At 40.3% G+C, this 24,317-nt stretch overlaps 1 protein-coding gene across 5 annotated transcripts in view; it reads left to right on the forward strand.

Annotated features, from left to right (window-relative positions):
• Positions 1-23,521, forward strand: part of mark4b (MAP/microtubule affinity-regulating kinase 4b) — a 30,572-nt gene extending 7,051 nt beyond the window's left edge. For 2 of the 5 annotated variants that reach the window (XM_089014398.1, XM_089014397.1), the window contains exons 2-17: positions 2,115-2,312; positions 2,969-3,022; positions 10,174-10,222; positions 10,299-10,364; positions 11,326-11,396; positions 11,494-11,550; positions 12,413-12,649; positions 12,728-12,847; positions 12,996-13,095; positions 13,167-13,276; positions 14,204-14,387; positions 14,455-14,675; positions 16,067-16,155; positions 17,342-17,629; positions 20,869-20,913; positions 22,425-23,521. In XM_089014398.1, coding sequence (XP_088870524.1) covers positions 2,115-2,312; positions 2,969-3,022; positions 10,174-10,222; positions 10,299-10,364; positions 11,326-11,396; positions 11,494-11,550; positions 12,413-12,649; positions 12,728-12,847; positions 12,996-13,095; positions 13,167-13,276; positions 14,204-14,387; positions 14,455-14,675; positions 16,067-16,155; positions 17,342-17,629; positions 20,869-20,913; positions 22,425-22,758 — 2,223 coding nt within the window. In that variant the 3' untranslated portion in view covers positions 22,759-23,521. Of the gene's footprint in view, positions 1-2,114; positions 2,313-2,968; positions 3,023-10,173; positions 10,223-10,298; positions 10,365-11,325; positions 11,397-11,493; positions 11,551-12,412; positions 12,650-12,727; positions 12,848-12,995; positions 13,096-13,166; positions 13,277-14,203; positions 14,388-14,454; positions 14,676-16,066; positions 16,156-17,341; positions 17,630-19,266; positions 19,350-20,868; positions 20,914-21,234; positions 21,257-22,424 lie in introns of all 5 variants that reach the window. The other 3 variants (XM_089014400.1, XM_089014402.1, XM_089014399.1) reach the window with 3 other exon arrangements.
• The last annotated feature ends 796 nt before the right edge of the window (positions 23,522-24,317 follow it).

Genomic DNA, 24,317 nt, shown 5'->3' on the forward strand with positions numbered 1-24,317 from the left:
GGCTGAAGAAACCTTCTCATCCATTGCCAAACAATGTGCAAAAATGTGTCCTCTCCAGTGCCAGGGTTTTTGTCAGTCACTTGAATTCCAGGACCCACAGAATATTGAGTTTTAGGACTACATTCAATACAGCGTTACGAACCTGAGACTGTCTTCTTTCATTAGAAAAAAAGAGTTAATTCCTAAATTATATGGGTCTGGAGTTATATGAGCTTGAAATGAGGGTGGCGGTCCAAAATATAATGCAATACAGACATACGTTTTGATTTATATAGCGATTTAACAACAGCTGACGCTGAAAAAAAAACGCTAATATGGAAAAAAGGGAAATGCTGGCACCTGGTAGAAAAGAAAAAAAAATGCCAGAAGTGTCATTATGTCTTTGTGCTCGCTTGAATGCCACACATTTTGCTGTCATCGCTCAGACGGGAAGTGATGCAAAGGAACGTCATGTAGTTCTTTCCAATGCTGTAAAGATATCAGTGACGTTCGTGATGCGACCAAAATGTTGGCACAGTTGAAGAAAATATGTTGTGCAACACAAAATCGTTTGTGGTTTGGCTCTGAATTGTTGACAGTTGACTTGTATCGCTGTCGCTGCAACAAAGCAACACAATACCGTGATAATCAATCAAAGTCATTAACAAAATGGACGTGATATGTTCAATAACACCTGTGTCAAGCGGTGACTCACCCCTGTCTATTTTCATCAGGCCGGGAGACACTCGCTGTTTGTGTGAGTGTGCGTACATAAGGGAACGTGTGTGTATGTGTGAGTGAATGAGATGAAGATTGATTTTGTGTGTGTGGGAGAGAGAGTATTTGTGTTCAAATGAACAACTAGAGAGGAAAAGGAAACTGGTGTCACCGCAACAGGGATGGGAGTTAAATTCAAGGTTACGCCACTTTGCTTCAGCTGGTCGCCGACGTCACATTTCCTGTTACAACACACTCACAAAAAGTGTGATAGCAGTACACATTGGTGCGCCATCGTCATTGGTTTTCATAGAGTATGTCAAATGTTATCAGTGGAGCATGCTGTAACAAGACACAAATATTTTTAGTTGCAGGTTATAATACCCAGTATCCCTCCATCTCAGTGACGTTGCTTTCTTCTTGTCGAGTTTGCGTCTCAAAAGCACAGTCTATATTCCACTTGGAATGTTCGCTCATTCCAAATTGCAGTATGTCTCAAAAGTCCTTCAGGTTAGATGGGGAACGTTTTTAGATGTTCCCATAATTGGTCAAGCAGTATATGTTGTGTGTGTGTGATTTTTTTTTTTTGTTTGTTTAATTGTCAGCCAATAGGAAAATTGTCAAAAAAAATCTTCATGCTGTCAATATGGAGGGTTGAATTTTGTGGTGAAAAAAAATATGTCCCAGGTAATCCATTTTACAGTCTGACTGCAATGTTTTTTTTTGGGCGGGGGGAATAAATTAGCAAAAATGTGAAATAATATACCGTATTTTGCGGTGTATGATGCGCATCCGTAGCATAAGGCGCACCCCCAAGGAATGTTGTATTTTCAAACTTGTTCCATATATAAGGCGTACCGGAGTATAAGGCGCACCTTCAATGAAATACAAAAAGTTTTCTAAATATAATATATACATTTATATATAAATATATAAATTTACAAAAGTTTCCAAATATAAGGAAGGGGGGAATGGAGTCGATGGCTGCTGACAGTTGTTGCGAGACCTATTGCGGCTCAATATTACTTCACATATTAGGCGCCCCTGCGTATAGTCATCTTTTGAAGAAAATCAAGGCTTTGGGGTGCGCCTTATACACCGGAAAATACAGTACTGTATAATTCTCATTGCCATGGGCTGTAGAAAAATAATTTTAGACTCAAATTGCAATGCATCAAATGTGAAAAAAATAGAATCTAAATTAACAAAAATGTGAAATAATATATTGTATATTCCCCATTGCTATAATGGGCTGTAGAAAAAGAATCAATTTTTGACTCTAACTGCAATGCATCAAGTATGCAAAAAAATATCATGGTGAATTCTTGGTAGGCGCTGTGCATACTTTTCCGAGGTTAGATGCACAGTGACTGGTTGAGTCTTTTCTAATTCTGATTGTTCATCTGTCGTCTCCTTAGCACACCTCACTGTCCAGCAGCCGCACGGACAAGGGGTCGGGGTGGTCCAGTCGCTCGCTGGGTGGCCGATGTCGCAACTCCATCGCCGTGTGCTCAGATGAACAACCGCACATCGGAAACTACAGGCTGCTCAAGACCATTGGCAAGGGCAACTTTGCGAAGGTTAAACTGGCGCGACACATCCTGACGGGTAGAGAGGTATGTTTTTTTTTTTAAGAAGTTCAAGGCTTTTTTTAAGAAGTTCAAGGCTGGATTTACACATCTCCAAGTAATTAATTCCATTGTGACGTCTGTATCCTTTTATTTCCACATACATTTCAAGTGACACATATCCTGTATGACTGTTCACACCGGAAAATGACACCACAGAAGTAAATAATAACGCCAAAAACACCTACAGTATTCAAATATGCAAAGCATTTAGTTGGCCTGAGACAACTCTTTCAGTACCATTGATTTAAATGAGCATAACCTGCCCGTACACATTATTTAACACCTCTAACGTAGCATACATCATATTTCATGTCAGTAGAACTAGAATGGGCCTGATTGTGATGTGTGCCTTGCAACATGGACGTAAATGACTTACTGTGAATTTAACTGGCCTAAAGAAGTTCAGAAAGGAAATATCCTGTCATATGAGTGTTGCCCTGCCGTACAAACACACATGACACCGTGAGAGTCGTTGGTTTGACAAAGGCACTGTTGATCCTGGTTGATTTGTGGTCTTTTTTGGCAAAAAAAGAAATAAAGAATAAATAAAAGTAGCTTCTTTGTTCTCTCCAAAGTTTAGACTGTCTTCATGGAACCTACTTTTTTATATGTCATTGACCTCTGTTCTTTTGTCTGTTTAGGTTGCAATAAAAATCATTGATAAAACACAGCTCAACCCTTCAAGCCTACAAAAGGTGAATGAATTTCATTTTATATTTAATGAATATTATGGGTGATGTAAAATAAATGTTATTGTTATAATTTCAAAATATATTTTTGATACCATACATTTATATTTTGATGTAAGTGTTTATATTTTCTAGGTAATGTTATTTTTAAAAGTCTTTTTTTTTTAATATATTTTGCATTTAATCTTTTAGATATTCTTGTATTTTTAAATTATATGTTTCATTGTATTATATTTGTATTACGTTCATTTTATTTTCACTATTTTCATGATTAGTGCCTCAGGAACTCATATTGAAGTGAGGAAAAGAGCTTTATTTAGTTGTACATAAACATGTCTAATTGTTTGAATAACTTTGTCTTTGGTATGGTCTTGTGACATTTGTCTACAAATATGATACAAACTTAATTTGGGTGGTTGTCAATTGCTTTGTAAGGTTCATTCCGTGCTGTCGGACTCTCACCTATATTTGATGAATAGCTGTTGGATTATTTTGATCGTTCGCCCTTGGTTCATTGCTTCGACGGGTGTTGATGGAAGAGGATGGTTGAATCATCAGGGAGCCAGGTGTAGAACAGAAAGTTGGTTTAATCTTGGAGAGAGCGGAGGCATCGCGGTGTCGGCTTAAGGAGAGAGCATGGCGATAGAGAAAGAAAGAACTAGAAGGGAGAGCATTTTATACGGCGCGCAGTGTGTGACGCGAAAGGATGTGACGTAATGTAAATGCGACATCATGTAAGGGAAGGCAGGATATGACGTATCAGGAAGTTCAAAATGTAAACAAAGATTACAGAGCGATGTTTAGAGATGTTTGTATGGCGAATTACCCCAACAATAGCAGCAACTCACAATCTCAAAAAAAGCTTATATCTTGTAATTGTGGTCTGACCTCTTATGTGAAGTCTCCTCACGAGAGCAAAACTCCTCCAAGGCAGGGCCATCTCTCTTTTCAGCAATGACCTTCATGAAATGTTAGTCGAGATCAATACGTTTTTGTTACTTCACTTGCCGATGAACCAACCAAACCAAAACCATGCAGAACCCTAATTGAGGGAGGTAATGAGAAGCACTGTGTTGTGTTAACTGTGTGTGTTTTTCATGACTCAGGATGCTTTTCCCCAAGGATTGAGAGTCACTTTTCGTTATTGATTTCTGAATGACTTTGTCTTAGCTCAGGGTGCCAATGGGTGCGGATCGTGTTATCTCCCTGAACAAATCAACATGAGGCTTTGGGGGGCTTTTCTGTCTTGTTTCTAAACCTTGAATATAGTTTGTCACATTTGGTACTAATTGCTCTTTGTACGGAAAATAAACTTAGCCTTTGTCTGATTATAACTTGACTTAATCATTACAGTACTGTCCCAACAACAAAACGAAAAATCCATTTGCCATTGAACACTGTGTGTGTGTGTGTGTGTGTGTGTGTGTGTGTGTGTGTGTGTGTGTGTGTGTGTGTGCGTGCGTGTGCGTGCGTGCGTGCGTGCGTGCGTGCGTGTGTGTGTGCGCGCGCTCTCATACACCAACAACACACATAGCTGGCCTATTGACGAGTTGTCTGTTGGTTAGCTAACAAGTGTTGATAACACTCAAGTATCGATGGTGTCTGGCCCTCGCTGTGCAAAACTGGCTCTCACCGAGCTGAGATAGCTATCAAGCTCCACTGCTATCTAATTATTTTTTAATTTATTCACCATAACTTCAAACTTCACCAAAGTGACACTGCCAACCATCCCCCTGGTATGCATGAGAGCCTTTTCACTTTACCTTTTCACAATGACACAAGGTTTCTACAAACAATTTCAGCAGATTTTTGTCAAGTAAAAGGTATCTAGGTCCCATTTGACACAACAAATATGAGTTTGGTGCTTTTTTTAGGATCCCTGTTCATGGTTGTATCCGGGACCACAGTCTAGGGCTGAGCAATTTTGAAAATCAATCGGATAACTTTTTCCCCCACTCAATTGCGATTTGTACTTACTTAAAGGACAACCAACGTCTCCGGACAAGTTGTGTCCATAATTTGTAAAATGGCTTCAAATGACTTCTACTGAGCGTATTTTACAAAGATTCCACCGCATATAGCTATATTTTACGTTTTAAGACTCACGCTGAATATTCAGGAAGTCTTGTTTTTGAGTTGGTGACGAGTCCGTACGTGACATCACTAAAGGACCGCCCTTCACCGTAAAAAAGACGCATTGTAGCGGTCCTGCCATCACGTCAATGTATTTTGCTGTACCTGTTTGGTCTGGGGACCTCGTGTTGCACCCAAAAGCCGCCAGGAGGCCAGAAGAGGTCATCCAAGCGCCATGTAAGGAATTTATCAGCCTGTGGAAACGGAGGTGGCCACAGGAGGTCGCCATTTTGTGCCTCTTTTTTTGGGTGAGAGATTTTCCCCCAATGTTGCCTCAAAATGGCACGGATTAAATTATTTAATCAATTGCAAACATGTATGCTTCCCTCTTTAGAACTATTTGAATCATATTCATAACTGCAGGTGTAACAAAAAAGCATATTCTCCGAATCTGAAGCCATTGTTTTGTTCACCAGCAATGCAAGACGTCTTGGCGTGACGTCACGAACTGGGGGTGGGACTTTCTCAAAATGCCCAATTCGCAGCTCCATTTTTTGGCACATTTTGGACACTTTAAGTCATTTTTATTGGTATTTTGCATTTGACTAAAAATATCATACTGCGTGTTTTGGGTATTTTAGATGCTATAAAACGTTTTTCTGGTATCAGTTAAAAAACAAAAAATTGACGTCGGTTGTCCTTTCAATTAGCCTTCAACGCTCGAGCAAAACCCTAAACGGTTTGTCTTCCTGAGGATAATACTCCACATCTGTTGTTGGTTGACAATTTCACATATGCAAGCAATGTATATCTGTATATTTTTTTCTGCCTGCATCCACGTTTGCAGTTGCAACTCTTCAGAAGATCGTTGTCATGTAAATGAGCACTTGCCGGGCCCAGTATCGACACTGATAAAGTGTTTGGAGACTGAGTTTGAACCATCGAGCAATGCTGGGAAGCTTCTTTCTTTTTTTTTCTAGTCCCCTGTGCTGGCCCCCTAAACTGAGAGCTAAATTCCAGACAGGGGAACAAAAGGGCTGCAGGCTGGGCTGCGGAATTGTGAGGCCTGGACACGGGAGAGGAGAAAGACAAGATAGACAGAAGACACATTACGCAGACGTGGTCGTCTCACCAACTTTTGTCTACATGTGTAATGCAATGTAATGCATTTCTATTGTGTCATATTGTTGGCCCAGAGTGCTTTGTTGTGGTTATTTATTAGATTAGATAAGATTAGATGAGCCTTTATTTGTCTCACAGTGGAGAAATTTATATTTCACAGCAGCAAAAACGAAATACAGGAGCTGCTGTAAAGGCAACCACTCTCATGGCGCCATCTTGTAGTCAAGCACACAAAAAAACCTAAATAACAAATAATGTGACAACACAATCTGAAGCACTTTCTGCACTCTTTGTTGCATAAAGCAGTTCTCGATGAAAGAGCAGAGGATCATAGCGTCATTTTCACCAGTGGATCAAGTACGTCATGGTGGAATGTGCACATCTGCTACAAGCTAAATGTTGAAATCAAACATGAAGCTGTAGAGTCTATTGATAAAAAGAGATTGTCTCACATCTTCTGTTCCACGTAAATCCGCTCCAATTCCAAGCCGCAGCAGTTCCACATACACACATATGGAGAGTATGTAGACAAGAGGGTAGCCATGTCGAGAGCAGTTTTGTTTTTCTCCCAAAAATGATTGGCAAGCATCTCACTTGCAATCCAATGCACTTCAGGTGAAATAAATGTGACATTTATAAAGACTATATAGTAGTTCGTCCAGGAAATTTGAGACTAGGGTATGCAGCTCTGAAAATACTGTATCTGATTAGAATATTGTAGTACAATGAACAACAGGAAGCAAACGTTCATGGAACTTTAGGTGAAAAGGTGGTGTGGCTGCACTCGAGCTATGGAATGGGAAAAAATATTTTCATTTTATGTCAGTTTTTCTCCCTTCGTGTTATGAGCTTACTTACACCACCATTTGAGAATCACTCCTCTAGATTGTCCATACAGGCATTAATCTGAGAGTGAGTGGTAGTTTGCATATTTGCAATGTGACTGGCTGATAACAAGTTCAGGGAGTACAACAATCAATTTTCTCACCAAACGTCAGTTTTGTTTGCTGTAAATTGTCCATGCTTGTTTGTCTACCAGCCGTGCCGTCAGGTGCCTATGAGTCCTTAATGGGGAGAAGCGCTATTCAAAATGGGTGGATAAAATCAATGACACAGCATAGGAGTCTGTAAGAGTCTAATCAAATTAAGTAAGTAGAGCATCTAAGTGCTTCAAGAAGAATTAAGAGGATGAGCCTGTCACCTCTACTTTACATTTTCCACATCCCGTCAATCATGAGCAGAGATGAATGAGTTTTCCATTTCTCTCGAACATTTCCATTCTGCCTTGCTCTTTGAAACCCTGTCTGGATCTTTTTCACTAACTGCCCAGCTGTCATGACAACGGACATGCCGCGTCATGGTTGCTGTGACAATTTCAGCATTAATCCCCCCGAGGGCCACAATGTGGGCTGCACACAAAGCTGCTGTGATTTACTCATAAAATGTCATAACGTTTCAAACGGTTACTAAGGTCTTCACTTCACGAAAGGAGTGCCAATTCCATGGAGACGAATCCTTGAAAAGGCGATGCAGCTTCAATGCCATGTTAGTCGATGGAGGCACCCATGCAAGATACTGTATTTTCACAACCATAAGGGTGCACCTTAACTCATTCACTGCCATTCCCAATTTTTTGGGGGGAATTGAAAACCATAATGTGGGGGGCCATTCCCAAATTTGTTGGGATTTAGTATTTTTCTTGGGGGGGGGGGGGGGGGGGGGGGGTGTTGAAGCGTCGGTCAGACCTCTGGCAATGTTTTTCCCAGCATGGGCAGCATTTCTCTTTTGTACAGCTGACCCCACTTTCAATGCAGATAACTCTAGAGACAAGTAAACTCAAAAGAAATGTTTGTTTTCTGATGAAAGAAGAGAGTCTAAAGCAGGGGTGTCAAAGTCATTTTTTGCCGCGGGCCACATTGTAGTTTTGGTTTCCTCTCGAGGGCCGTTATGAATTTGGGGAACCCATTAGAATGTTTGAATCCCTTCAAATATTACATATAGAGCACACAGCAAATTAATGAATAACTCGTTTTCAAATCTGAAGTCAAGAATAATGACTTTTATTGTGGTTGACATCCAAAAATATGAAATTTTGGCTCAGATTTTAGCAATCATCATGGAATTAACAAGTTTGATTTGCTTTCGCGGGCCGAAAAAAATGATGTGGCGGGCCGGATTTGGCCCGCGGGCCTTGACTTTGACACCTGTGGTCTAAAGTTTCTTACGCTGCATTGAATGTTTATTTAGTCCTTAAACTCAATATTTTGTGGGTCTTGGAATTCGAGTAACAATGACAACCCTGGCACGAGAGTGCACACATATTTGCACATCGCCTGGCAGTGAATGAGTTAAGTCTAACATGTTCTCCAAAATGGACAGTGCGCCTAACCATACTGGTATGCACATAGTTCCAAAATATCTTGAGTGCTGTTGTGTGACTTCAATGAGGGGTCCGCTTACCTGACTGACTGATTGACTTAATTCTGTTGTCACTCCTGTATACCAATAAGGGATTATTGTGGTCATGTTTTCTTTTTGTAACACACGATTTGGGTGATGAATTCTATTTAAAATAAAATCATAACTACCTCACAACCTCATGCGATTTATGATGACATCATTTTGGGTGTGCTGCAGATTGTTTTTATTCATGCGTCACTTGACGTCGGCAGACTGGACCTGTTCGACTAGGCCAAATGTCTCGTCTCATTTACTGAAATAGAGAAAAGTGCAACGTTGCATGAAGGAAATAAAGAAGTGAAGCTTCTTGGTCTTTACTTACTCTACCAGACCGCAATCGCATTATTATTGTTTCCTTGTTTATTTTTTACTTTATTTTTTCCCCTTTTCTCCATTTTGCGTGAATTCCTTCATCATTGGTCATTTGACCTAGGAATGTTCCTTTCCTGTTTTATTATTATTTATTAAATTAAAAATCTACTATTTTTATTTAATTTGATAAATATTGGAAGACTTTTGTGACCTGACAAATGCTTTGTCTCATTCCTTTGTTTGGAAAAAAATATATAAATACTATATAAAATGTGATGTTTTTTGTACAAATGCTTGTCCCTTCGTACGCTATTATCTACTTACAGGCATAAAACCTTGTCATACCCAACACTCAATGTCATGCCTGTTGTGTCGAAAGCAGTCATCTTTACAAGTATTGCCGTGTGAAAGTACAAATTGGGTTAGGTTTTATGAAACAGAGCCAAGGTGGCATGAAACTGGCTAGAGAAATGCAACTTTGGCATCAGCTCTGCATTTTACTGTGATTACTGACAATAGAAGATGCTTGTTCTGAATCACAGGTGTGTGGTCACACTGTAAATTTAAACCATGTCCAACTGGACTTGCTTTGATATTAATATCTCTTCAAGGACAACCGACGTCTCCGGATAAGTTTTGTCCATAATTTGTAAAATGACTTCTCTTCTTTCTTCTTTTCCTTTCGGCTTTTCCCTTCAAGGGGTCGCCACAGCAAATCTTTGAACTCTTTCAACAGTAGCCAAAATGGAACTGTATAGTGCCACTTAGCAGTTTTTTTTGACGACGATACTAGTGCAGCGTGTTCTACCGGAAACAAATTCCTTGTGTGTTCTACATACTTGGCAATAAAGATGATTCTGATTCTGATTCTGACCAGTGTCCTCCATCTTTAGAGGTTTGATCCGCATGTTTGTTTTAGCCAAGCTTTTACGTCGGATGCCCTTCCTGACACAACCCTCTGTATTTATCCGGGCTTGGGACCGGCACAAGAAGACATATGTCCCTTTGTGGCTACAGAACAAGCCACTCGCTCAGTGTTATGAACCATAATGGGGAGGATGCAATACACCCAAGGAACCAGACTGCTGGGCTGTTCTGCTGTCATGTGCCCCCTTTGGGTCACTAAAGCTACTCCGCTCTGTATGTATGTGAATGAGCCACATCAATGATATATTCTCTCGTTTTCCTAGCTTTTTCGTGAGGTACGCATCATGAAAACCCTCAACCATCCCAACATAGGTGAGTCACACTTAAGTGTGTCTATTGATCTTTTGGTTGTTTCATTTAATGTGCCCTTTTCATTTGTGTGCTACAGTTCAGCTTTTTGAAGTCATAGAGACGGAGAAGACTCTATATTTGATCATGGAGTACGCTAGTGGAGGTCAGTGATGCCAGCGCGCACACACTGATTGATACGTACTATTACGTTTTATTTATTTATTTATTTATTTATTTATTTATTTATATTTTAATAGCTTGAGATAGCACACTACACATATTTGCCTCAATGTCGTAGTACTCGGACAACAGGGAGATGCCACAGGGCATCCAGACTGAGCAAAGCGTAGTAGCAGAAGCAGAAAAATTAGTTACTGGCAACATTTAAAATGCTCAATTCAGACCAACTACTGTATTAGTATATGTGGATACTATGTGTCAAAGTAGCTACTCACCTTCAGTTGTTCCATGAACCACCAGATTGTGGCTTTTCTTTTTCCGCCAGATGGGTGAATATTTAAATATTACATAAACTCCAGCTGTTGGACTTAACGGAGTTTACTAATATGAAGTGTGCTCTAGTGTACTCCTGAAGAAAGGATGCATAAGGAGACTGACAGATTAGGTATTCTTTTTGTCCAACCACAAATTATTTTTTTTGTTTGTTTTTGTTTTGTGTTTGTTTTTTACAAGGTATCAAGCTAAGAGTGTCGAGTTTGTAGCTTCGAGTCTCAAAGAAGTGACAAACCATCCTCGTGTATCCCATCTTTGAAGGCAATCTATCATTATTTTAAAGGCGGTGGGGGGTGCAGCTATCAGCTGACAATTTATTATTTGTGATTTATTATCCCACAGTCTCCACTTTACTGCAGCGATTCAAACAATTTCTGGAATAAAATAAGACATCTTTACAATAATAATAATAATAATAATAATAATAATAATAATAATAGTAATAATAAATGTAGACCTTTAAAAATCAAAAAACCCTCCACTTTTGCACCCATGTTGTTGTTTTTTTCCAGAGAAGATTTACTTTGATTCTGCTGTGTTACTTTGCTGTTGTTTTTCTTTTAAAATCTGCAATCAATGTCATTGACATTCAAGCATGTCATTACTTGCAGGGGAGGTGTTTGACTACCTTGTAGCTCACGGCCGCATGAAGGAGAAAGAGGCCCGCGGCAAGTTCAGACAGGTCAGTTCCAACGTCACCCTGATTGTATTTCTGGTGAGTAAAAAAATGACATATCTACTGGCATGTACATAAAGCATGTTTTCTTGTCTTTATACAGATTGTATCAGCTGTGCACTATTGCCATCAGAAGAACATTGTTCACAGAGACTTGAAGGTGAGTGCACATATATTCATAATATTGCAATTGCAGCTCCTGTTCATATTATTTTGCAAACTTTTGGGAAATAAAAGTAACTTTTTAAAGTGGATATTAGCTTCAGATGCTTCAATAGCCCTACATTTATAAAGAACATAACATCATTTTTTTAAACAATTATAGAGTGCAGCAGTAATTTACCTATTTTTCAGAAAATCACTCGCTACTTCTCTGATTTTCTCCGCTTTATGAAGTAATGTCTGAGCAGAAACAGAATAATCATAGTTGCTATGCTATTTAGCCATTTACCTGCCGACATACGTAGCCTTTGGACGTTTATGAGCTATTTCAGATGTAAAATGTTTTTGGGACGTAATTTAACTCATTCTCTGCCAGACGTGCAAAAATGTGTCCACTCCAGTGCCAAGTTTTTTGTCATTGTCACTCGAATTCCAGGACCCACAGAATATAGAGTTTTAGGACTACATAAACATTCAATGCAGCGTAAGAAACCCTAGACTCTCTTCTTTCATCAGAAAAAGTTATTTACTAAATTATATGGGCTTGAAATGAGGGTGGCTGTCCAAAATACAATGCAATACATACATATTGGTTTATATAGCGCTTTAACAACAACTGAAGCTGGAACAAGGCGCCAACATGGAAAAAAATGGGGAAATGCTGCTCCCTTGTGGAAGGGGAAAACATTGCTAGAGGTCTGCTCAGCTCTTTATCTGCACCCAAGCAAGAAGAAACAAAACCCAAACGAATTTGGGAATGGCGCTCTATGTCATATTTTCAATTCCCGAATAAATTCGTGAATGAATTAAATCTAAATATTTGCCACTCTGACATCATCTTTTGTGCTCAACCATCCAAGGCAGAGAATCTGCTGCTGGATGCCAACTCCAACATCAAAATCGCTGACTTTGGCTTCAGCAATGAGTTCATGGCTGGCAGCAAACTGGACACCTTCTGCGGCTCACCGCCCTATGCCGCACCCGAACTTTTCCAAGGCAAGAAGTACGATGGCCCTGAGGTCGACATATGGAGCCTGGGTGTCATCCTCTACACGCTAGTCAGCGGCTCGCTGCCCTTTGACGGCCAAAACCTCAAGGTAGGTATCATTATTCTATCATTGTGAAGTATCATTGTCTCTGTGGATGACACTCATCTTGATTTGTGTTTCATTTAGGAGCTGCGTGAGCGTGTCCTGAGAGGGAAATACCGTGTGCCCTTCTACATGTCCACGGACTGCGAGGGAATCCTGCGCCGTTTCTTAGTTCTCAACCCAACCAAGCGCTGTTCACTGGAGGTGAGCGGCATCATTTGTCGTCAGAACGGGCTCTTCGTTCAATTTTATTTCAAAGTGATTTATTATTTCTCGATATGATTTATTTTACTGCATTCTGTTTATGTAAAAACATACTTTGGCAATAATTTTACTGGAATGAATTTACCAGCAAATCATGAAAGACAAATGGCTCAATGTGAGCTATGATGGGGAGGAACTAAAACCTCACAACGAACCCGAAGAAGACTTCAACGACAACATCCGCATCGGTGAGAAATCCCACGAGAACAATGAAAGCACTGATTTGACGCTTGCATGACTTTGACAATTGATGTTGCAGATGTGATGGTGGGGATGGGTTTCACCAGGGAAGAGATCCGAGATTCTCTGGTCAGTCACAAGTACAACGAGGTGACGGCCACGTACTTGCTGCTGGCACGCAAGAACGAGGCAAGTATGGGATTGAGCTTGTTTCTGTCCGATATACTCAAATTTGATGTTCCCCTAAAATTTCAATGTGTTCCAATTCATTCACGTGCAATTCACTCCAATTATGATATTCTTTACTCCAAGTACACGACGGATGGCATTCACTACAATTACGACACGATTCATGCCAACGACATGATTCACGTCAGTTGCAGTGAGTTGTAATATTATACAAACTGATTCGATGTAGGATGATATGATTCACGCCAACTACAATATGCTGCAATCCAATTCACTTCAATGACAATGTAAGATATTCCATTTGCTGCAATTATTGTACGGATCACTTTGATGTGATTCACTCCATATTATAGTTATGCAATTTCAGTATGATAAGATTCTTCTTCTTCTGCAAATTTCCCCATTGCGGGACGAATAAAGGTATTCTGATTCTGATTCTGATTCTGATTCTTGCCTTTTTTTATTTATTTTGAACTTAGCCAAACTTGGCTCTTCTATGCCGTACCGTATTTTCCGGTGTATAAGGCACACCAAAACGCCTTAATTTTCTTCAAAATACGACGCTGCACCTTTTATGTGGGTGCTTCTTATGTGAAGTAGTATTGAACCACAACAGGTCTCGTAACTACTGTAAGCAGCCACCAACTCAATTTCCCGCAGTAGAAGAAGTAATGCATAACCCCCCCTTATAATGTGGCTTGCCTTATATTTGGAAACTTTTATATATTTAGATATTATATTTGGAAAACTTTTTTCATTCATTGAAGGTGCGCCTTATGCTCCGGTGTGCCTTGTATATGGAAAAAGTTTGAAAATACCCCATTCCTTGGGGTTGTGCCTTATACATCGGAAAATACGGTACTCTATTCATACTCCCGACACAACACCTCCACAAAATGTCATTGCAGTCACTCTCTGTTGTCTCAGGCCGAAAGCACTGTGTCCCGGTCAGGCAGCAGTCTCAGCCTGGCTCGCGTTCGGCCTGGCGCCATCGTCAATGGCACCAGCAAACACTCTACATCGTCCACAGTGGCTGCGTCCTCCTCCTCAGCCTACAAGCCACAACGCAGCGTCTCCACCTATCAGCGCCAAAGACGGCACTCTGACTTCTGTATGTGACATCACATCCCCCGAAGCTTCAAACTGGCCCTAATCTGATTGCATCTTTTCTCTCGCAGGTGGTCCTGCAGCACCTGGGTCAGCGCATCCTAAGCGCAGCCCGAGTGGGCTGGGAGAAGTTTCTGGACTTAAAGAGGAAAGGCTCTCAGTCCGCAAGTCATGCAGCAATACCGTGGGTTCTCGGAGCATCCCGACGCCCTCTAGCCCAATGGTCAGCTCGGCTCACAATCCCAACAAAGCTGAGATTCCCGACAGACGGAAGGAGGCCAATTCCACCACGGTAACGTTCATACATCTATATCGTTCACTGAGTTCCATTGAGTGCATTCATCCATGTGATGAGATGAGTATCAGCCAGGAAAAATCAAGCAGCAGCCACATTAACCCAAAATGAACTCTTCAATGTATTTATATGCGGGAGTCCTCTTTTGGATTCGAGTCACATGACTTCCCCCGAGTCAGATTTCAGTTGCCGTTTTAGGATTTACTTGGCTAACAATTACGAGGGACTCAACTTACTTAACACTTGGTAGCATCAAATTGGTTGTGAAGTTTGACTACTTTGCCATAACTAGCTGGAGCGCAGCTCCTGCATCACATTTTGTGAAGTAATTGTACATATAGTTTATGAAGGTGGTCACCAGAGCATATGAAACAATCTGTGATCTCACGCTGAACTTTTTTTTGTGTAAAACAGACATGGGCTCCTGTCCAATACGGAAAGTATGTTACTCATAAGAAAAAATATTTCAGTTTCACTGTACTACAATTGCAGCTCTCATGCATGTTATTTTGAAATGTTCAGGGGAAATAACAGTAACTTTTTCGATTGGATGTGCCCTCCAGATGCATAAATTGCCTTAATATTTAAAGAAAACACCATATTTCCAGGTGTATAAGGCGCACCCAAAAGCCTTAATTTTCTTCAAAAGATGACCCTGTGTCTTATATGCAGTTGCGCCTTATATGTGAAGTAATATTGAGCCACAACAGGTCTCGCAACTACTGCCATCAGCCACCGACTCCATTTCCCCCTGTAGAAGAATTTGTGCGTAACCCCATCCTCTACTGTAACGCCTTATGATGTGGTGTGGCCTTATATTTATATATTGTATTTGGGGAAAATGTTTTCATTCGTTGAAAATGCACCTTACAGTCCAGTGCGCCTTCTATATGGAAAATGTGTGAAAATACAGTATTCATTGGGGGTGCGCCTTATACTCCAGTTCACCTTATACACTGGAAAATACCGTAACACAATTTTACTCAAGAATGTCAAATTAAAGTAACCTATTTTCACAAAATGAAACGCTACTTCTCTATTCTTCTCTGCTTTGTGAAATAATGTCTGAGTGGAAACATAGTCATGGTTGTTATGCTATTTAGCCGTTTAGCTACTTTTATTTATTTATTTATTTATTCATTCATTTTTATGAACAATGTGAAATGGATTAGTGTTTTTAATGACACGCAAGGTTGCATCAGTTGACTTTCAATTCACTTGAAATTTATTTGTCCAGAAACTCTTAATGTCAACCTTAAAGGTGTTAAGACTCACTCATAACATGCTCATTCATTCAATATGAGACTGAAGCCCACCTCTGTTGAATTGGACATATTTTGTTGTTGACGTCTCTCCCTCCCCACCTTACCCCTGCCCACCCCTCACAGAGTAATGTCGCTGCTCGTGGCATGACGCGAAGGAATACGTACGTCTGCAGCACAGACAGACACTCGTTGCAAAATGGCAAAGAAAACAGGTGAGAAGCATTTCTTTCTGATGACACGAATGGCCAATAAATATGATTAAAATCACTGTGGGACGTTACATAACATTAATTTCAGAATGAAGCACGAGCATAATAAGATTAAATGAAACGAATCAATTTGGATTACTAGTACTTGCTCTTTGAAGACTCTTGATAGTCACACAATGGAGAGCAAAGAGCAAGAAAATCAAATGAATTAATGTTTGTGATTAAGTATCAGGACGAAATTCAATTTCTAGCAGCATGCAAGATGTGTGGTGAGCACATCTGTCTCACAGTTCAGACTGTCAACGTTCTTTGTGGACCTTGGATATTTTCCATTTGTTGGCATTGGGATTTCCTCCTACTGCTCTAAATTGCAAGTGTGATGCTTGGAATCTTTATTGACCCTGGAAAAGTAAAAGCTAGTTAATATTTTGAATGAATCGAGAGTTATTTCGTAAACGACAGCGCATAATAAAATAGGAGTCAGCATTGTGTTGACAAAGTGGCAATTGGCCCAGTGCCCACATCAACGCCATGCCAACATTTGCCTTCAAGGCTTTGTCAATGTTGATGCCATGCCACACTGCTTTGATGGGGTAAGCACGTGCGAGTCCACGCACCTGCACACATTCTTTACTAAATTATTTTAACATTTGAGAAGAGTCTACCTGTGCTTATACACAAAAAAATGTCTGGGTTTGGATTTGGCGAAGAATCACTTGGCCCGTCATCCGAGATTACTTTACCCATCGATGTAAAGTGGAACCTTGACCAACGAGTTTGATTTTCTGCGACAACTCTTTTTAACTCAAATCATAAGAACAAAATGTCCAATTAATTAAACTAAGATGCAGCAGGACAAATTGTTTCAGGCAGAGCAAAAATAAAGCCTTTTGTGTATTGTTCAATGTTTAGTTTTCCTGTGTTTCTCTCGCTTGTGTTCTGATGTATTTTATTTGGAAGATTTTTACATTTACTTTCTTTCATTCACATATGCGATTTGTGTGGTGTGCGTCTCTCCGTGTGAATGCATTTCTGGTATGTAGAGCGAAATGAAAAGCAGCCACCGGGTAATATTGCAGGATAAGGTGCGCCCATGCATTCGTGCTCCATGAGAAGACGAATGCCCTCCTGGAATTCCATTCGGGCAAAAAATAAAAACATTTTTCCTCTTCTTTTTCTTCCACCCCAGTTCAATTTCCCATCGGCTGCCCCCCACTTCTCCCTCCACCCACAGCATTACTGGCGCATCCGGCCTGTCGTCCTCCTCCACCTCCACGCCCTCCTCGCGTCTCTCCCGGGGCTCCACGGCCAGGAGCACCTTCCACGGCGGGCAAATCCGAGACCGCCGGCCGCCCTTACATGTGACGCCGGCCTCGCCCACCTTGTCGCACGACGCTGGCGGTACCCTGCCTGGTACCAGGACCCCACGCGCCACCAGCAACCTGCTCAGCAAACTCACCTCCAAATTGACCCGCAGGTAAGAGGAGAAGCCGCGGGAGAAAATCATGGCGGGAAGAGGACACATCTGCTGACTCTGGACTAGCGTTGTGGCTAAATGGTCAGCACGTGAAAAACGGACATTTTTAACTGTGCCAGATGATGTTGTGCTGTGGACTGATTTTAATGACTTCTCTTAGTACATAATCTCATCCACTAACAGTCAGCTTTGCTTCTTTTTCGATTAAGCCCAGAAATTTTCCGCCTCAGGTTTGCATCTTTAGCCTCGTTTCCACCATTCACAACAATTTGCGCCATACTAGGTATAGATTTTGTCAAGCTTTTGTCGTCAGCACTTGAAAAGCAGCACATCTGAGTGTTTAGCAAGTTAATTCTATTTTAATTAAACAAAAATAAAATCCTATTAATTTATGGTCCATGTGCCTTTACTTTTGTATTGGGATTGAATTAACCTTTATTAGTCGTGCAGTGGAGAAATGATGCAGCAAAGTGAGGAAAGGAAGAAGTAGAAAAAACAAAATGCAGGACCTGCTGTAAAGTCAGCCACTCTCGCGGCGCCATCTTGAAGTCGAAAATAAAAATAATAATAATGTGACACAACACAAAGGACACAGACAGTCTTTCAATCTTTAGCACTTTCTAGGAGAGGATCAAAGCGTCCTTTTTACCAGTGAATCAGGAACGTCATGATGAAATGTGCACGTCTGCTACAAGCTAAATGTTGAAAGCAGACACGAAACTGTAGCATCCATTGATGAAAAGACTTTCTCACATCTCCTGCCCCACGTAAATCCACTTCAATTCCAAGCCGCGACAGTTCTACATGCACAACGGCGCTTTGCGCTGACGTTCCTTTCTCCTCATCGTGGGCTCCTCAAACCTTTCCGCATTAGGCTGATTTAAACATTTCTGTGTCGTGAATTTGATACATTTTATTGTAGCACAGATGAATTTATTGGTAGTGTTTTATAGATAGGAAGAGCACATTAAATTGCAATTGCATTTTAGAATGGAGGAGCGATTTCTATTGTATTTTTTTTTTAATCGCTCAGTCATAGTGTGCACAGGACAATCGTGGTTCGTTATCACTTAGTCCTCAGTCTGTTTTTGTATCTATATACCAGGGCTAGTCACATGGCAAGAAATAAGTCTCTGATAACATTCCAAGAACTCTGAGGTCCTATTTCCAGAAGGTGATCTCCAGGCATGCAAAAAAGGTTCTAATGATACCAAAGTAAGGTTTACCCTGTTGCGACGCTCCTTCGCTTTCCCTCGTCCACACTTACCCCCTGCGCTCCCAGTTTTGTTATCTTAACGTAGAAAAGTAACGATTGTGTCAAACTTTTAACTTAGTGACAAAAACCTGCCAGGGTGAACAGGACATTGGATTGGTGGGAACGAGACTTTAATGAAAGGAACCTCTCGGCAGTTTTTGTGACACGTGGTGGTGTACGTCTGATGTGGACAACTTTCTTTTTTCGATGTTTGCTTGATTGTCTAACCACGTTTGCTTCCCCTCACCAGTCACCTGCCGGTTTGCCATCCTGTCTTCTTCTTCAATCTTCTGCTTTGTTTCCTCTCACCTCCATGTTGTTTTCCTCCTCTCCTCTCCCTGCTCTGATTGTCATTCCATACCTCTTCTTCCTCTTCTTCCAGGGTCACTCTTGACCCATCTAAGCGTCAGAGTTCAAACAAATCCATGTCGGGCTGCAACCTACCGCAAGCCACAAAAACAGTTAGTAAGTTTTCCTTTCCCATCTTTTCTGGCTGCTGTGTGTCTCGCAACATGTCCATCTTTTGTCCACCTGTGTGTGTTTATCTACATGTGCCTGTCACTCAGTGGTTGGGGTTTGCTGTTTACGTATATTGGCGGTACAGTATGTGAGAATGTTGGTTTTTTTTTTATATTTAAACTTTGAAATCAGAATGTGCATCTGAGAGTGGCTGTAACCAGCAGCAACCCGAGTGTCTGTCTTCAGTGTTTGCGTGTCTGACTTACAGTTCATGTGTGTGTGTGTGTGTGGGGGGGGGGGTTAGAAGGTGGCAGCTTGTCCCCCTGTGATCCTGTGCGAGCGAGTGTCTTTGCTGTTTTAATCTCCTTTGCGCTGATGTTGCCCCAACATCTTCTGGGTTTTGTTCTGATACTGCTATTGTATTCTTTTGCTGGCCTCCCATCATGCACCTGTACTCTTCCCCTAATTTATTCAGCCTCACTTTGTCACACAACAGGTCTTTGAGGTGTCAAGATAAAATCAGTCACAACACAAATGCAGCAGAACTCATGACTGTTTTGTGTGAAGTTGTCATATTCATTGTGTGTGCTGTTTACATTTGGTCACTGTGATGGATGAATAGCCGTGTTGTGTACTTTAATCAGCATTGAAGTAGAACTTAAAGGACAACCGACGTCACTTTTTTGTTTTTTAACTGACATCAGAAAAACATTTTATAGCATCTAAAATACCCAAAACACGCAGTATGATATTTTTAGTCAAATGCAAAACACCAATAAAAATGCCTTAAAGTGTCCAAAATCTGCAAAAAAATTGAGCTGCGAATTGGGCATTTTCAAAAAGTCCCGCCCCCAGTTCGTGACGTCACGCCAAGACGTCTTGCATTGCTGGAGAATCAAAACAATGGCTTCAGATTCGGAGAATATGCTTTCTTGTTACACATCCAGTTATGAATATGATTCAAATAGTTCTGAAGAGGAAAGCATACATGTTTGCAATCGATTAAATAATTTATTTGTGTCATTTTGAGGCAACATTGGGGGGAAATCTGTCACCCAAAAAAGAGGCACAAAATGGCGACCCCCTGTGGCCACCTCCGTTTCCACATGCTTATAAATTCCTTATATGGCACTTGAACGGCCTCTTCTGGCGGCTTTTGGGTGCAACACGAGGTCCCCAGACATTAACGTGATGGATTGACGTGATGGAAGGACCACTACAATGCGTCTTTTTTTACGGTCAGGGGCGGTCCTTTAGTGACGTCACGTACGGACTCGTCACCAACTCAAAAACAAGACTTCCTGAATATTCAGCGCAAGTCTTAAAACGTAAAATATAGCTATATGCGGTGGAATCTTATTAAAATACGCTCAGTAGAAGTCATTTGAAGCCATTTTACAAATTATGGACACAACTTGTCCGGAGACGTCGGTTGTCCTTTAAACAAGGGGGTGTCTTTTTTTCATGTGCTGTTTTTCCCTTCTGGTTGTTGTCTAATGGACATTTTTTTTGTTTTCCTCTTGAGGGTCACAGACGAACCTGAGAGAATCAGCAGATCTCCGGTCACAAGGTGAGTTGTGAAAGAAATTTCGATCTAGATTTCCGTCAAATTTTTCAATGGAGCAAAAAAAGTGTTAATTTTCTTAATTAAAAAAGACATAGTTTAGGAGAAAAATATTTTGTAAATTATTATCATTTTATGGGAGAGGTCTTTTTACAAAAAAATGTATTAAGAAAAAAAAACACATATTCACAATACCAGTAATTATACTGTGGCATCCCATTTAAATTAACAAATCTATATTTAATTATACATATAGCATTATAATTAGCATACCGTTAGTGCACAACGGTGCCTTTTGTTTCTGAAAAGTTGTGTTCTTTCTCTCAGTATCCCAGGTTAACAGCAGCAGGTAATGTTAGCCTAGTTAGCCGTGCTGTGGTTGCTCGTGTTTGACCATTCCGTTAAAAAAAAAAGCTGACAATTCTATTTGCACAGCATGGACATCCTTTTTCACCCTCTTTCAATTTGTGATGTATAAAGTAATCATTCGCTAAAGTTACATTTTTCATTGTACTGTATTGTATATAAAAAATAATTCAGCGCAAAATGTATTTCAGCACATGTAGCATCTACAACAATCCTGATACTATGTATACAGTAATACCTCGGTTTTCGACCATCATCATTCCAGAAACCTGTTTGAAAACCGAAACAGCATTTTCCATTATAATAAATGTAAAAAAATATATATCTGTTGCAAGTCTAGAAAAAATGTAAATCACTTTTTTACTATTTTACAGCATCAACTGAATAAACATGTAATAATATTGCATGTCATTTGTAAAATACTATAAAAACAAACTACCTGTAATATGTTTTATTTTCACCGATTTTACCATGAACATTCAGTCCGATTTTCAGTGATCTCAACCAGACATGTCTGCTTTTTTAATTGCGATTGAGCAATACAAACAACATCAAGTCAATGGAACACTACATGAGGATAATGTCCGATTTGCAGAGATCTCAGCCAAACACGCCTGCCTCTTCGTTTAAAAAAAAGCTTTATTCAACAATATTAATGCGTCACAATGAGGAAGGCACGACACGAGGATGTGACGTATAAGGATGTGACGGATAAGGAGGAAGAGGGTAGTCGAGTGGCGCATTCCGTTGTGCTCAATTTGGGCATAAAAAACTCAATTTTTGGTTGAAAACCGAATTGGACGAGAACCGAGATGTTCGAAAACCGAGGTTTGACCGTGTATGTGTATATATTAAGATATATTTATGCACGCACACACGCAAAGATTTTAAATATACATAAAATATGAAATACATTAACATTGTTTTTATAACACAAGTCTTAGTGCAAGTTCTGTCTAGTTGTCAGCAATTAATGACCAAAAGCTCTTAATTCGTATATACATAAAGAGAAATTGTATTCAAATGGAGCTAATTTGTGACAATAATCTATTTTTCCTCTTCCTTTCTCCGCATCAAACTCATCCAAACTCACCACTCACTCACTTCTATAAATCCCCTCCTCTCTCTTCCACCGCACACATTTGATTCAGTCGCCATATATCTGGGCATCAGAAAGCGGCAGAGCCCAGGACCCCCCGAAGCGGCTGGGATGTAAGGGTCCGCAGCCCCCGCGACCCGGCCGAAGTGGTCCTGGCTCTGCGGGAGGCGGCCCAGGGCTGCGGCTGCCAAGTCCATCTGGCGGGTCCCTTCCTGCTGTCCTGCACGCATGGAGCGGCTGGCGCCCGCGTGGCATTTGAGGCCGAAGTGTGCCAGTTGCCTGGCGGGCCGGCGCAGAGCAGCGGCGTGCGCTTTAAGCGCCTCTGGGGGGCGCCGCTCGCTTTCAGGGACATTGCCACCAAAGTGTCCAAGGAGCTGGAGCTCTGAGGGCTGAGGGGCAGAGGCTAAGTCGTGAAATACTGAAATGGCTGGGAGGAAATCGGTGCAAACTCCTTGCCATGCCTCCGCCAAAGACTCTCGTTCTGTGTCCCATCTCGAACTAGTGAAAACAAGCAAAAAGACTACATCACTCAAACACACTTTATTTCATCAAATTTGACTGATCAGCAACCAACGAGTGTTAAGACCACATCAAAAGAATACAAAATACTCAGACTAAAGTCAGAACTATCGTATAATAAAGTCGGGGGCAGAAAAATAATCTCATGAGAATTGTCCTTTTTGTTCAAAGAAATCCTGTATTTTTCAAAGAAAAAAGTAAAAATACACATATTGAAAAGCAATTGGTTTTCTTTTGTTTTTTGGAAGTCAGAATTTTTGAGGGAACACTAATTTTCAAAACAATCGGAAGAATTTTGAGAATAAAGTTTGTTTCAAGGGAAAAAAAACTTATTTCTTTGAAAAAAAAACATTTTTAAGAGGGAAAAAACATGAATAAATTCATTTTTTTCAGGATTTCTTCTGAGGAAAAGAAGTCTGGATCACCATTTTAAAAACAATTAGGAGTGGCGAATAGTCATTTTGTTTAAAAAGAAAATCAGTTTTGTTCAAAGAGACAACGTAAGTTACTTTGATCGTTATTTCTAATTATTTTCAATACAAAGTGTCCCTTTGCAATAAAAAAATCACATTATTTCAAGAACTTATTTATTAAAGTTTTCCAAAATAATTCCCATTAGAATTTGAGTTCCTTACATTTCTACTTTTGTTGTTGAATAAGTATCATTTAATTTTCATCAGATTCTATTTTATCCCCCCTCCCCCAACATAACAATATAAATTATATAACATCCCAATTTGAATCTGGTCATGTAATGTATTTTTTGTGTGTTCTTTTGCGGTCTTAATACCTGTTCATAATTTCCGATGGTTTCATTCTCTGATTAATTTTTCATTTTTCCTTCCTGAAGCGCTGATATTTACAGTCACATTTATCAACTTTTGATTAAAATTAACAGACAGCAAAAAAAATGTGTTACATGCCGAAGTGACAATGCTGCATTTGACATGCGGCCGCTCGTGGGTGACATGCAGGAAACAGTTACAAAAATTTCTGCTTTGTTTAGTGAGGATTTTTTTTTTCTTTTTTGTTTGTTTATTAAAAGACGGGGCAGATTGGATTTGTTGGTTCACGCGCACACACACATTTGACTATCAATTATTGTGATGTTAGCATTAAAAAAAACTTTCTGACAGTCAAAATTATGTTTCATTGTCTGAATGCAAATATCCAATTGGACTTGCTCAGAGACATTTTTGCTAACTAGCATCACAATGTTAGCTTTGGCACAGAAATGCTGATTAACGTTCACAAGAAATTTTTGATTGAGCACTTACCACGTGTGATATACTTTTGGGTTAACACGAACAGACACTATTTCCTGACAAGCTTCGTTACATTGGCAACACCGTTGCATCATTTTGCAGTTTTGATCATTCTGCGTGTGCACCAAATACAGGATGATCTGCGTCAGTGGGAAAGACTA

Source organism: Hippocampus bargibanti, linkage group LG14, assembly GCF_051943395.1.
Source record: "Hippocampus bargibanti isolate YZ-2025 linkage group LG14, ASM5194339v1, whole genome shotgun sequence".
Classification (NCBI taxonomy): domain Eukaryota; kingdom Metazoa; phylum Chordata; class Actinopteri; order Syngnathiformes; family Syngnathidae; genus Hippocampus; species Hippocampus bargibanti.